The 15,720-nt window shown below is 41.6% G+C and overlaps 1 protein-coding gene across 1 annotated transcript in view; it reads right to left on the reverse strand.

Moving 5' to 3' along the window:
- The window catches only part of UNC5D (unc-5 netrin receptor D), a 494,853-nt gene that overhangs the window by 106,465 nt on the left and 372,668 nt on the right, over positions 1-15,720 (reverse strand). Inside the window, 3 exon segments of the mRNA XM_032468716.1 lie at positions 3,034-3,198; positions 4,933-5,100; positions 6,000-6,180. Of these exon segments, the coding sequence (XP_032324607.1) occupies positions 3,034-3,198; positions 4,933-5,100; positions 6,000-6,180 (514 nt within the window).

The raw sequence follows: 15,720 nt of genomic DNA on the forward strand, positions 1-15,720 counted from the left end.
GAGGGTATTTTCAGATAAGATCAACACTGAAATTAGCCAATTGAGAAAAGGAGATTGCCCTCTATAATGTGGGTGGGCCGTATCCAATCAGTCAAAGGTTTGATCCCAGGTAAGAGAGATTTCTACTGTATGACAGTCTCTGAACTGGGACATCAGCTCTGCCTGGTTCTACAGCAGCCTGCCAGCCTCTGGACTTGAACTGGGACTTTAGCTCTGCACATTTTGGCCTTGCTAGCGTCTCTACAATAACATGGGCCAGTTTATTCTAATAAATCTCATTGTATCTGTATGTAGGTATGTGTGTCTAGCTATATACCTATCTTCTATCTTATATATGTAACCTATTGGTTGTTTCTCTGGAGAACCCTGATGAATACAACATCCCAGATTTGAGACTTGGGATCTAGGCTGGCCAGTATCCTCTTAGTGCTGGCAATTCCTTTCAGCCTTAAACAGAACTCTTACTTAACTGACAACTATGTATTGTAATACAAGTGAAAATAAATAGTATCCACATATTTGATAACAATTTTTTTCTCACATTAGGGGCTGACCATTGTCTGTCTTCAATCAGTAACCCTAAGTTTTACTCAACTAAGATTGCAGCTTTGCATCCATAGTTTCCTCCAAGCCCAAGTCCAACTGGGGGTTGTCAGGAAGGTTATTACTATGACCGTCTGAAATTCAGCCAGTGTCTTCTTATTTCTAATATTTAAATATGTCTAATGATTATCTAAACTATACCCAGTAGTGACAGTTCTATTGTCAGTGGCATTTTAGATGACGTATGAGATTTACAGTCCTAACTGAATCAGTGAAAACAATACATTAAAGAGCATGTTAAAAAAACAGTCATACTGCAAAGATATAGTTCCAGTTACTCTGGTGGGGGTCAAGGGTGGTCACAAACACACTTCCTTAAACCTCTTGCTATTGAATTTGTGTTGTTTCCTTACATTTAAAAAGACTGGAATAGACATTTCATCAAAGAACATAGATGAATGACCAATAAACAAATGAACATTTGCTTAATATCATTAATCATTAAGAAAATGCAAATTAAAATTAAAAACCGACATAATTTTAAACAACCAAGTATTGGCAAAGATGTAGAACAACTGGAACTATTACACCTTGCTGGTAAAAAACTGAACGACCACGGCCACTTCGGGAAGTTTCTTATCAAGTGAAACACATAATTACTCTACAACCCACCAACCCCAGTCCTTGGTATTTACCCAAAAGAAATGAAAATCTACGTCCACATAGAGATCTGTACCCAAATGTTCGCAGTAGCCCCCAGATGGAAACAACCCTGCGACTATCAATCGGGGAAAGGATAAACAAACCGTGGCAGATCCAGGAAGTGGGGTACTACCTCACAGTAAGACGGAACCAGCCACCGACAGATGTAACAACACGGGGAAGTGTCAAAGGCATCACGCTAAGTGAAAAAAAAAGTGGAAGAGGGGTCGCTAGGGGTCAGTGGTGAGGGGAAAGGACTGACTGCACAAGAGCATGAGGGGAATGTCAGGATTAATGGCAACGTTTTCCCTCTCGATCACACTGGCGTTGACAGTGGTACATGTCTGTCAAAACTCATCAAACCGCACTATCGAAATGGGCGGATTTTATTATATGTAAATTATACATCAATAAAGCTGATTTAAAATTAAAAAAAGAAAGTTTACTTACATTAGGAAGGGGAAGGAATGTGTTTGAGCGAGCATGGCCCTCTCGTCACTGAGACTGATGGGTAAGTTCCCTTTCATTGCAGTCCCCTTTACTGTATCTGACACCTGCAGACCACTCAGTACTTGTAGTAGCAACTAAAGCAACAATGGGCTAGTAAAAAGTGCTCGTTTCAGTGTATTAGTCATGTTAACTAATGTGTTAACCATTCAGATCTGTTTTGAAAATATAACTGCATGTTTGTAGACTTGCTTGATCAAGCATAACCCTTCACATTGATGTAGAAAAATAAACCCAGCATTTCCTTCCTACTGCCATCCTCTCAAATGAAAAGTGATGCACATTCCTGAAAAGATGACAAATTACCAACCTACATTATTTTCTTTGCCAGGTGTTTTCCAAGAAGACAACCCAGTTCCAGAGGATAGGCATGCCCTGAATCTCCCGCTTTTTAAAGATCTAAGAAAAACCAATACATTGCAGCACACCTGAGTGGGCAAGTGGTGAAGGGACCGGCATTTACTACGCATCTATTCTGTGCCATGGAATATCCAAATATATTCTTTCATCACTGAACTTTGACAAGGACCAAAAATAAATAGCTTTTTCGGTACTTATGTCAGAGAAGTTAAGCATTAAGTGACTTGTCCAGAATCACACAGCTAGTAAGGGACAGAACCAAGTTAAAACCTACCTCTCTGTGACTCTATTTGATCTTCCCATATGTTCATACCCAGGCAGACGGTCCCTTGGAGATGCTAACAGTGTAATCTCACAATCAAGCAAAGGCTTGGGAGTTTTGAAATGAGCATTCTATCTCCTGCTCTGCCAGATTAATTTGCTACAAAGCCACCCACCTCTTCAGTGCCATGTTCCTCCCCCTACGTGTAAGGCAACAGTCACAACACATGTCCCTTGTCACAGAACCACGGTCTCCAAGGATTATTCAACACTTCATAGTATGTAAAACTCATGGGAGAAATATAAGCATATGGTGATCAGTATCAGAATCTCACCAAACCAAAAAAATGCTGGCTACTAAAAGAAAAGAACTGCTGAGCCAAAAAGTCTGAAACGTTTTCTTACATCACTTCTCTTCAAACCATATCTGGGTACTGTTCATAATAAATACACACTTTTATGGAATTTACAGTGATAGCAGTATTTTAAATTACTCCATCGCTACTAAAAATCTATTGGTCTGCCTTTCTACACTTTGCACCCATTTTCTTTCTGCTCTGGGAGACTGTTTTCTGTTAACTTCTTTAACCGAAATAATGGTCGTGGCATCTCTTTTCGTATCACGGACAAACAAAGCACACACGTTGCAGAAGGCATTACCTAGGATGCAGAGGCCGTCTGTGCAGTTCTCGGACTCTTGGCTTAGACCTTCGCAGAACTTGCCCCCGTTTCTTGGGGGTGGAGCAGTGCATTCTCGGATTCGCAAATGCTCACACTCAGGACTGCAGACCGACCACTCGCTCCACACTTCCCAGCTCCCATCCACTGCAAAGGGAAACAGGAGGAAGCATCGTGAGCATGAATCTGGCCGCTCTCAGGAGACTCACCCCAGGTCTGCTGTTGTTCTTAGAGCTGGATTTTAAAGAAATCACCACTGCCACAAAAACAAAATAATACATCTATTCATCTTCTCTCCATGGTTTCTTTCCTAAAGAGAAGGCTAACAAAAGCAGTGGTGTTGTTCTCTTGCTATTTCAGGATGAGACCAATTACTGACTGTGGGCAAGCATTCGAATTATCCGTGCCCTTGGGTTGCCTAATAATGTCATTATCCATTCTTCCCCTGTCTTTCATGCCCAAGTGCATCTTAGATGGACAGATAACTTTGTGCAGGAACCACTGGTAATCACCATTTCCTTGTGGCTTGACAGTTTAGAACAGAGAGTAGAATAAATGCTCCTCAAGTCTTAAAAGGCTCTAAATAATAAAAAGTTAAACCCACATATATTGATAGTACTAAACTAAAACAGGTCAGCCAAACCTCAAGGTAGCAGGACTTACATAAATAGAATTTCTTGGGTCAGGGAGTTCTGCTGCACATGGAAACGAACCAATTGAATTTAATTCCACTAAAAAACAACCCCAGAGATCACGGCAGCTGTTGGAAGCAATTGTTGCATTACCTCCTAGGAATAGTCCAACCATGCTCATGCGGGTTATTTAAGATATTGCAATTTGTAATCTAGAGCAACTAGTCAAGAGTAGGGTGAAATAAAAATATGGAACTTGAAGCAAAATGTCTGAGTCCTTATCTTGCTACTGTCAACTCAACTGACTAAGCACTCAGCCTTACTTGACGATTTCTGCCAGCTTGGGGTAATAAAACTCACAACACAGAGCTAAATGATGTTACATGTGTAGACGTATCTTGCACAGTACCTGGCACATAGTAAGCACTCAATAAATGTCTACTGAATACGAGTTCAAAGGGGAACTCCAAGTATATGGTGCTGGTGAGAGCCTCGCCTTAGCTTTAGGGGAAACTGGATTGGAAATTTCAAAGACACGAGTCTCTGGTCCAAGAGTCAATGTTGTATCATGCCTGTGAGACCCAGGAGCAATTTATTTCTCCACGGGAAGCTATGTTTTCCATACAGAAAGTCATCTTCCATCTCATCTACTGCTCATTGTATACACTGGGTTAGAGCCAGTGCGATGAACTAAAGAGCTCATAAAAGCTGTGTTTGGTAAATGAAACCTCTCTATTCAGGAAGGCAGGCAAGCACGGACCACGTATGAAGCAGAAAGCCGCTGTGACGCCATACAAGCTCTGCCAGTGGGATTGTAAGTAAACATAAAGGAAAAACTGATGAGGTGGGTGACTGGTGATGAAAGGGCCAAGTGTTTGGTACCTGTTTTGTGCCCATGGACAAGACCCTTAACCCCTGCTATTGTGCAAGTCAATGCTGCAGAATGGGAGAACCCAAGGAGAGAAGGGCATGGCTTAGCTCAGCCACACACTGGGAGTATAAAAACATGTCAGTACTTCCTGCTTATTGATGTTAAGTGTCCAGGGTCATCTGAATATTAAGAAAAAAAACACGCCCCCAAACAAGTATTTCATGTTCTTGCAATTACAATGAGCACTTTGGACAAAGGCTCCATTCTCAGGACTTGGGAGACAGTGACTTTGGGAAGGCAGGTTATATCGAATGCTTTCACACCAGCTCAATAGTGTTGGTGGATCAGAAGGGAAAAGGGAATCTACGTATATCTCACCGGGACAGAGAGAAGTGCAGGTTATTTTCTGCACTGACATGCCCTCACAAAAGGCCCCACCATTGAGAGGAGCTGGGTTGGTGCAGGTCCGGGAACGTTTCTGCCATCCTCTACCACAGCGAACATTGCAGGCTGACCACTCTGTCCAGGAAGACCAGCCTCCATTCACTGAGAGAGAAAAATGGGGAGGGGAGAAAAAAGAGGAAAGAGGTTTTTACTGATTGCCTACTATGTGCGAGCCACTTGCCAGGTGTTGTGAGTTGGGCATCCGGGGACCGGGAGCCCAGCGAGGACCCACACCCGCTGCCCCCTTGTGAGGCAACGGTGGGGCTCACCTCATCTCTGCCCCCTTGTGAGGCAACGGTGGGGCTCACCTCATCTCTGCCCCTCAGTCTGCTCATCTGACATAGGAGGGATGCAGAGAATCTGCTTTGCCAGGGAATTAGGAACAACAGGAAGAACGCATCAACGGATCTCAGAAGCACTTGGAAATCCGGAGTATGAGAAAATGTAAGTACTTGAATTTCTATTACTTTAAGTGCTTCTAAAGGAAATCCCAGGGCTCTTCTATTGTGGAAGGGAATTCCTTTACTTAAATAGGTGGGAATTTCGTTTATATAATACCTCAGATAGTCAGCAAATAGTCATGTTTGTTTCTGGTGGATTTCGTGTGCCAGAGGAGGAAGTACAGACAGCAGGTCTGGGGAGGATGGGGCTGGATGCTGGGTTTGGGAGGAGTGGGAAGTGGAAGTTGCCCACCTCAATTCTTTTCCAAGATAAACACGATGGAAGGAAATATACAACTTTTAAAATGATTCTGAAAAGAGACTGGAAATCTCACTGACTCTCTCCTGGAAGTCCAGTGTTGGATGAAGGAGCAAACACCTTCAGAGCTATAGGGATCTGTGCTCGCCTACCAAACGGGGGAGGTAGGAGAGAGGGCTGCAGTGGATGGCCCCCAAAGGCCTTTCAGTCATAAACACTGAAAGCTTTAATCAAACACACCCCCCTCTGCTTCTCTGCTCCCTGTCCTCTCTATCCATTCCTGGCCTTTGGGCTGGTCTTACCGTAAACCACCACTGTGGCCGACAGGCTCCTCCTCTTGGCCACAATGTTGGCTGCCATGCAGGTGTAATTTCCGGAGTCCGAGAGCCGCGCCTGCCTGATGATGAGATTGTGGTCCGCCCTGGTGTCAATGTTCTCATCTTGTTCAGAGTCAATGGGCTCCTCATTTTTCAGCCACTCTACCTATCAGAAGAAGAGAATGCTTACAAGTCATTAAAAGAAAATTTCTTTAAAAAGACAAACTTTCCTGGAATTGGTGATGGGCAGCTAGGGCATGTGGGAGAGAGATGTACTAAACGTACAGAACAACAGCAATGATTTTTAAAAATCTTTATTCCATGTCTCATCCTTTAGACTTTGTCCATTTGGTACACTCAAGAAATGAATACTCCAAGTTAATAAACTGGAGGCTGGAAAAGAACATAAATATCCTATTGACTTTGACCTACTTTCTAGAAATGCAGTGGAGGAGAGAAAAGACTGTAATTAGGTCATTTCATTTTCTGTCGTCGTACTACAACTCTGATGATGATGGTGATAATTCCATAACTGGTCCAAAATGGAGCTCACAAAAATTGACACATATGTGTAGAACTTGTACTTTGTACTGAGAGGAAACTGTGTTGGCAAACACAGTTTGAAGTGACTATGTTTCATTTAAATACATTTTGATAAAGATGTAATAATAGCAAAAGGCCAATGTAGCAAAGATCTGGGCAATCACAGGCACAGAGATAAACTCAGATTTCAGTGTAGTCTGGTTTCGGGGATTTGTTTCTTTGGTGGTGATCTATGACATTTAGGCTGAATTAGGCGGCTGACATATTTAAGCCCCAGCCTCCCTTCCAGAGTTCATTTTCACATCCTCTGAGCATAGGCTAGTCCCATCTCTGGTTTGTCTTCTCTAGCTTGCTTCCCTTTTTCCAGTTCCACTCTAATCCTACCCTCAGTCCAAACTTCTTTCCTTGGATATCTGAGGAAGACACAGATGGGACCACCTGCTCCCTGGACCCCCCTCCTCCTCACAAATGGGGTACATCATCTCTGGCTCCCCTGTTTCATCAAGCAAAGCAGTATTCCCGGAACAAAATTCCCTCCTTCCCCCTTCTGTCCTCTGCTACCACATCTCAACAACATTTCCACTCTCTGGTGCCATCTTGGTAGCACTAGACACACCTTTTGTTTGACAATTACCATTTAGCTTTAGTTACCAGCGTGCGGTATACACAGGAACTTAACAGACACATCCAAACTGTAATTTAACACAAAAAGCAACAGCAGTGATTACACCAAAGAGACATCACATGGAAGCACGTGCACGCAGGTTCTCTTCACCATACCCTGCCCACTATTAGCAAAGATAAATGAAAGTTAGTTTTGGAAGAAAATGCCTCGCCTCATTTCATGCTTAAATTGAAAGAATTCACGTTGATCACCAATAATCAAGTGACACCTGTTATTTGATTTACCAATTTTGTTTAATAAATATTTTTGGCCTCTAATAAAAAGGATTTATGTATCAGAAGAAAATCTATAACTAAACTTCAATATTTATCCCAAGTATCATCCCCGTTATGAGAATACAGAATACCAACGTCATCAGCCATCCAAAATCTATCCTGGAAGAGGCCAATTTCAGAAAAGAAGACGGTGCCAAAAGAGCCAAGAAAAGAGATTCAAGAACTGCTTTAAAACGTAAAGAGCTGACAAAGTGACGTGGGGCAGGACCACGAGGTAAAGAAGCAAGCTGGATTTCGAACCCCAGGAGTTCCTCAAGGCATCACCACGTGTCAGCCTGGAGGTGGAAAAGCTCATCCTGACCCAGAGCCCAAAAGCCCTACTCTGTTTACCACCACAGGCAGGGGAAGCAATTTTAAAACACATCCGACCAGCAGTCCATGACAAAATATCCTTCATTCCCCACTCACACTGCATGTGTTCCAGCCACTCATTCATTCATTCATCTGACAAATACTCAAATCTTTAATGGACATCAGAGGTTGTCCTGAGAGTTGGGTAAAGTGAGATACACAAAATCGGCATAGCCTCTTCTTTCACGGATCCTACACAGAAAGGGTAAGATGGAAATAAAGAAGTAAATCCATGTCGCCAATGGAAAACAAGAGCTGGGCGTCACACTGTCACCAACATCTGGGATGAAACGCTGACGGTAAAGCCAATAGGTTTTAAAAACCACTGTCACAGCTGTGTCACTGGAAAGACGAAACTGGTCATCTTAAAGTAGGTCTAGGGAGCTTTTGTTCCAAGCCACTCTCCTGGTACAGACATTGTGAGTGTAAATTACCTGGCTTCCTGATTGTTAATTTCCAACTCCAGCTATTTCTAGCTCCTACAGGGCTGTTCCCTCCTGTCTCCACCTCAAGTCTTTCTCCATATTTTCCCCCAAACAGCTGGTCAGGAAGTTGAGAAAGTCGGGCTGGGGTCCGTAAGTCAATTATTTCTAGTGAGGAAACAACCAGAAAGAGCCCCGGAAGCAGTGCCCCTAGAAACGGAAACCAAAGGAGTCTCAGCACCTGGAAATCAAAGAAAGCTTTCCTGAACTAATCTTGGTGCACGGGAAATGAAAGCCATGATCATCAAGCAAAGGTTTGGCTTCAAACTGAAAACTTGCATAAAAATAAATCATCCACAAAATTCAGGAGTCAACAAACTAGGAAAATACTTGCCACAAATTTGATAGATAAAAGGATAATAATATGATGATCTGGGGGGAGTAATCTGAATAACTCAAGCTCTCATTTAAGTCGATGATAAAATCCCATCCAAGGTAATACGGAAAAAAACACACGGCAGTTAAACAACTGAACAAATATTCTATACCACTAATAAAAAAGTTGAATACAACGAAATTTTTCCTACCAAAATAGCAGATTAAAATTACACAAACACAGAGACACACACTACGCAAGTACACACACACACAGTATTTTCTTGTGGTTCATTTTTTGCTTCATCCACAGAGTACGAGACATTTCTGCTACTGCTGCTCTACCATTATTTCCTTCCTGGGGCGTCAGCAGTAGCCTCTCGACTAGCTGGGCTGTCGGATGCTTCTCTTCCTGCCTCTACAGTCGATTCTCCACAAGCGGATCACACTGTATCCATTCCTAGGTCAAAATCCTTCAACAGCCTTGACTCTCAGAACAAAATGTAAAGTCCTTACCAAGGCTAACACAGCCCTCCTTGGTCTGGTGCCCAAATGATTTCCCACCTTAGATTCCCCAAGTAACCCCTGTGCACTCTACTCCAGCCCTACTGGACTCCTTCCTGTTCTAGAAAGCTCAAAGCAGGTTTCAACCTCAGGGCCTTAACACCTGCTGATTCCTCCACCCAGAAGGCCTTTCCCACAGATATCTCTGTGGCTCAACCCTACTTTTCACATTCAAGTCTCTAATCAAATCTAAACCTTCTTTGGGAGGTCTTGCCTGAAAATCCTTTCCAATATAACAAGGCCCCTTCACTCCCCGACCTGCTTTCATTTTCTTCCTAATAGTATCTCCATCTAATAGGCTTAAAGACAGTAGTAGCCTTTTATTCTTGTAACTGTAATCCCAGGAATTTACCAAAGGAAAGTATTAGAGCTACAAACCAAGATTCAAACACGATCAATTATTTTTAGTTCAAAAAGAGAAAGAAAAAGAAAAAATGTATGCAAAGCTACATGCCAAATACCAGAGCTTTGTTTAAGTAAATCATGATTCAATAATTTAGTATCTAAGCACTAAAAGTTGTGACTTCAACTTGTGAAAACACCAAACAGGCTTATGATACATGAGTCAAAATGCAAACCTTTATGCTTGGTGTGATCATAAAATTGTAAAACAACCAAAAGAGAAATCATAAACATACATATGTTAAAAAATGGGAAGAAAAGGCAGAATGTTTGCAGAAGTTATAAGAGATTGGGGGTAACTGGTTTTTTTGGGTTTTTTTTTTTTTTCCCATTCTTGGTGGTTAATTGTGGCACATTTAGGGAAAAGGTACTGAGTAACCTGAAAAAAAAATTTGACGTTAGCTTAAAAACAAAAAACTCTTTTACTTATCTAGCACAGTAGTATTCAAATTTATATTTAACCACAGACTTTCCTCAATTTAAAGCTTCTCTGAAAGCCCAAAGTGAAAAATGGGTAAATGAGCAACGATCTTATAACTGAGGCAGAAATGAAGGACCCTCAGCTGCACAAGCCTGGCCACACCCAGAGCCACTGTGTGCATAATTCCAGGGGAGATAATTCACATCCTGCACCATCTGCATCAATCACACCGCACAGAGACATTCACTGCACTACCTGTACCATCAGATACACTGCCCCACCATACCACCTACCCCGGTCCATTCACGTGTACTGAGCATGTACAATGGTCTGCTACAAGGTCTCCCCAGATCGTACCCCAAAAAGCATCAGCACAGGATGAATGAGGTATCACAGGTACATTCTGGTATACTCAGTGTTCACCCTGCCACGACAGAGGTCCAATTATGTCTATAAACAATCGGCCCATCAGCAGACGCCTAACTGTGTGGCTATTTTTTATTCATAAACGAATAGTTTATCCATTTAACTGATGGCAGGATCTTTATGAGAAAATCAGTTTGGTATTTTCTGGGCTTATAAAAGTGACAAATTGCTCTTGGATTTATGCTTTTGTCACTTAGAGAAATTTTAAAACATTTTTGATGAGCTAAGTGCTCCTCATGTAGAATAGTTTAATAAATAAGAGCAAAAACGAGCATTTCCCCCAGCAGCAGTTGCAAACGCAAACGTCCTGGGGGCCAGGGAGGTAACATAAATTACTGCAGTGGCGCTGGGTGCGAGACATTGTGTGTGTCGCCTGCATATTAAAGACAACGGGCTGTTCTTCATTTCCACAAAGCAATGAGCTCACTCTCATTTTTCTTAAAAATATCATTGCTTTCTGTCTCCTTTTGTTTTCTCACGTTAGATAGGACATGAGTATTCTAAAAAATTAACAGTGATAGCACAGTGAAAAATGACCATGAACTCATTTGTGCTCTAGAATCTCTTTTGCTTTTAATGTATCACAGGAGTCTTCACATTTATGGAGTATTTAGCCTCAGTGTTGGGATGTATGGGGACAGGACGGTGATGATGACAAAACGTAGATTCCATGACTTGTGCAAATACACAGCTTCAGAATATTGTTCAGAATATTGTTATCAGTGTAGCCAGATCATCTTTCATGAGAAGTCGGGGATGTGTATTTGGAATATTTCTTGATTCTAACATGGTGGCTCATATTATAAAATACACTGCAAGGGGCAAACCAAACATATCCATGAATGACAAGTAGATTCACTCCCTCTTCTCCAGACACCACGACACATCAGCTTTCCAGCCCTTCGGGAACATGACCACAAAGAGGAGCACGATGTCCTTTATCGAAGTTAATTCCTCTCACTAAGTCTGCTTCCCCGTCACACAAGAATGTTACAGTTTATATGTATCATGGCCCACTCTCAAGGCTTTCTCATGGAAGTGACTTACCAGCACCTAGGAATTTTTGAAATTATAGCCAGTATTCTGCAAGTATCATAAGGTCATGAACACCAAGTTCAGAAATTAGTTTATAAGAGGTTGCTAACACGAGAAAGCCCTAATTAACAAAGCAATACACATTTTCCAATTAGCATTATGCGATCAATACATTGACCACCTTGAGGCTAACAGACATTTGTACCACTGACCACATGACCTCATGCTAACAGGTCATCTCTTTGACAGAGAGGCTGCAAGATTGTAGGAGGCATTCATCCCCTCAGAGGAAAAAAAAAAATTCTTCATCTGGTTTCTACTTATGTAGCTTAGATGGATAATCCCAGTTAGGAGCGTGTGAAGGAACCAGTTACCTCTAATGAGCTTATGGATTTGCAGGACGCCTGCGTTCATTAGCATCATGTCATGTACAGATGGTCGGCAATTTGTAGATTTTTCCAGTTTATAAACAAATCTGGGAAAGCAGACCATCAAAGACAATTAGATTTCATGCCAAACTGCAGGTTCCTGATCCATCCTTCTGGTTAGCTGGGGACAGAAGGTATGTAACTGACAACCCTATAGATTTTCTCAACAATAGGCAGCGTGGTGTCATCCAGTGGGGAGGCAGCCTCCTCTGGAAGAGTGATGGGCTGATGCTTTGTGGGAGATGATCTTATCTGAGACCTGGGTTACATTTGAAAATGTCTGCGTGAGTCATGACATTTCACCCCTTGTGATATTTTTGTCAAAGACATCTGTGCACAAATATGCATAAACTCTACACTGAAAGGTTTATCTCCATCAGGCAGCATGTCAGAATTTTAGAGCTCCTGTTCTTGTTCTTCCAGAAACATGAGAAGGCGAGTGCTGCTATTAACCATTTAGAAATGTAAAAACTAGCCTAGAAAAAGAAAGCCACTCGAATCGGCTAGCGTTCTTCCCAGGCAGGGGCCAGGCCTCTTGTCCTTTGAATTCTAGACACTGTCAGCCTGGATCTCTCCTCCTTCCTGTCCCACAGAAAATGCCATTTGGGGCCATGTGTTGATATCATCAACCAAATATTCAGGACCTACCCCACCTCCCCAGTTCCAGGCCTCTCTTGGGATTTGCTAGACTGAAAATAAAATTGAGTTGTTCAGATGTATTTAAGATGTAACCTCTGATTTCTGACTTTTGAAGCTTCTCCATTCATCTAGTCGTTCATTGCCTGTGGCCATTTTCTCTCTGCACTTCTCAGTGGCCAGCTCCTTAAGAACATTAACAATTTTTTACACATTTTCACATCTTGCATACTATCTACTTCCAAAGACGTTCAATGGCTCCTGTTGAATAAATTTTTAGCCCTAATGGACGTACCTTCAAATTCAGAGACTGGTGTGATACACATATATACATATGGTACAACTTCAAATTGCACTGTAGAGGTTGGGGCAAGAGAGGCAATATTATTCTTTGCTGTAGATCCCAGGCTTGAGCATAAATATGTTCTAGAAGGGAGACATTTTTAGCATAGTTGTTCCTTTTTTTTTAATTGTAGTATAATCAGTTTACAATGTTGTGTCAATTTCCGGTGCACAGCATAACGTTTCAGTCATACATATACATACAGGTATTCCTTTTCACATTCTTTCTCATTATAGGTTACTACAAGATATTGAATATAGTTCCCTGTGCTGTACAGTAGAAACTTGTTTATCTGTTTTTCATATAGTAGTATCTGCAAATCTCAAACTCTCGATTTATCCCTTCCCACTCCCTTTCCCCCCTGATAACCATAAGTTTGTTTTCTACGTCTGAGTGTCTTTTTCTGTTTTGTAAATTAAGTTCATTTGTCTTTTTTTTTTTAAGCGCACTTGTTCTTAAATATATTCTGGGAACCACTAATATTTCATAATAGTTACATACGGTCCCAGATTTAATTTCATCTGCTACTCAAAGTATATGTTATGTAAAAGTAATAAATTTTTCCTCCTCCCACTACAACTAAGAATGGCTTGGGAAGGCAACCTTGTCTGACAGGACAGAGTGGAGAGACAGCGCTACAGCAGAGGGTATGAGAGGTCAAGCCAGGGAAACACTGGAAGACCACAACCGTTCTCAATGTGGTCATTCCCTACATGACCTCTCCAACTTACAGTAAGTCAGTCTTACAAAATAAAAAGTGTATTTGGATTTACGTTGAGGAAACACAAGAGAGGCCTATGGCATGCATTCTAGCTGATGGGGGCTCACCTGAGATGGCACACAAGGACATGGGGTGGGTGGGAGGACGAGGCAGAAGTAAAGGTGAGGTTCCAGAGGAACCATGGAGAAGCCCCTGACCTCCCCACCCCTAGAAATTGGTCTAACCAACACGTTTTACATTTACTTCAAGTCACATCATGAGCTTTGATCAAATGGCTATTTCCCAGCCCAAAACAGTGAGATATAGCGTTTCTTGTGCACCATTAAGTATCAAACACCTGTTAATTTTATCCTGAAAATGTCTCTATAAGGTGGACACCATTTTTATCAGCCCCTATTTTACAACAGACAAAGATGTTAAGTACTTTGTCCAAAGTCATAGATATAAGTAACAGCAGAGCCAGAATTTGAATCTAAGGTTTGACTTGCTTCTGACCACTGTGTTCAGTTGTCCAGATCATTCACCAGATTTGGGTGGAATGACTCTATGCTCTTTGCAAAATTACACTGAAATAAAGAAGACTGGCACCTTTGAAGATAATTTTGAAAACTTATTTTGGGATTTTACTATCAATCCTAAGGAAGGGTTGCAAAAATGGTCTTGAGAGGGTTGATTTAAAGGCCAGCTATCACTTGAGTATACACATTCTTGTTGTATTACATTAACATGTCAGAATGTTTAGTATGGGGCCAGAACTGTTTTAACGTAAAAAAAAAAAATTACTCAGTATTTGTCCACATACAGCTCATCAGAAGTGATGGTAGCCCTCTCCAAGTTATCTGGTGTTAGGTTCTGCTTTTCGACAATGGGCAGAACTGAACTCAACAAGCAGTCCACGAAATCTTGCTATGATGACAGCCTACAGTCTTAAAATACTGAAGAAGGCATATCGAATCTAAGGCTGTTGGGTGGCTTACAAGAAGTCATCTGCTTTCCTGAGAAAAAGGGTAGGTATTTCTGGTCTTTTATGTGGTTAGGCATGAACGTGATTCTGAAGCTATGGCAGCAATTTTGTGACCATGAAGAAAAGGCAAAGGAACCCACAGAGATGCTAGTCACCGTCTTCACACTCACAAGTGAGCACATTGCTCTCCAGTATGTTGTCTCATTTGATAATCATAATGACGTCAGGCAGGCAAAGAAAATCTTATTCTTCCCATTTTACGGGTTACATGATTCACCTAAGGCAACATACTTAGCAAATGGCAGAACTAAAACTAATAGCTTCAAAATAATTTTTTTGCTACGAAACGTTAGTCATTTTCTTATGCCTCTTATTGATCACACAAAATGCTGCTCCTTACCATTCCCCATGATTTGACTTGGCATTCTAAAATAAGCCTTAACTGGGACTTAACTACTGCGCAGAGTGACATCCCTCTACTCAGAACGGAGCAAATTATCTTCTGATGTTAGTTTAGTCCCTTACTTGCTTTGCTTCTTTCAAATTAGATGTCACCTGTCCTCTCTTCTCTCCTTGATAATATTTCCTTCAAGTTATTTATAACAGTACTATCATCTTTCCCCTTTTGTCTTCCTTTTCTTTCCACACTGGGTAGATTGAATTGACTTTAACGCCACCGACACTGCAGTTTCTGCAATTTAGCTCCACTTATCTGATTATGCATCACAAAAGGAAGCAGAAATTCAGCTTAATTGCGAAGCCACAGCCGCAGAGCTGGGCCAGTGAGAGAAACCTAATGATCTCAGACAGAATCACACTCATGACAGACATGAGTTCGTTTGTAAAAGTCTGAATTCTGATTATGGAACTTTTTATCTTGTGACATTGTACGTCTCTTGTCAGATCAGTGTTGTCCTTTAACTTCCCCATTTCAGTTAGGAAAGTCAGGTACAGCCTCATGTTATTATTACTATTTTTAAAATTAATTTTGACAGGTAAATGGTCGCTGGGAAAGTGAACACCCTGATCAACGGTTTCCTGAAACTGTAACACCATCATGGGTGACAAAGGAGACACGTTTACATTAATGGAAAAGCATTTACAAGAGTGAGGAT

Source organism: Camelus ferus, chromosome 26, assembly GCF_009834535.1.
Source record: "Camelus ferus isolate YT-003-E chromosome 26, BCGSAC_Cfer_1.0, whole genome shotgun sequence".
Classification (NCBI taxonomy): domain Eukaryota; kingdom Metazoa; phylum Chordata; class Mammalia; order Artiodactyla; family Camelidae; genus Camelus; species Camelus ferus.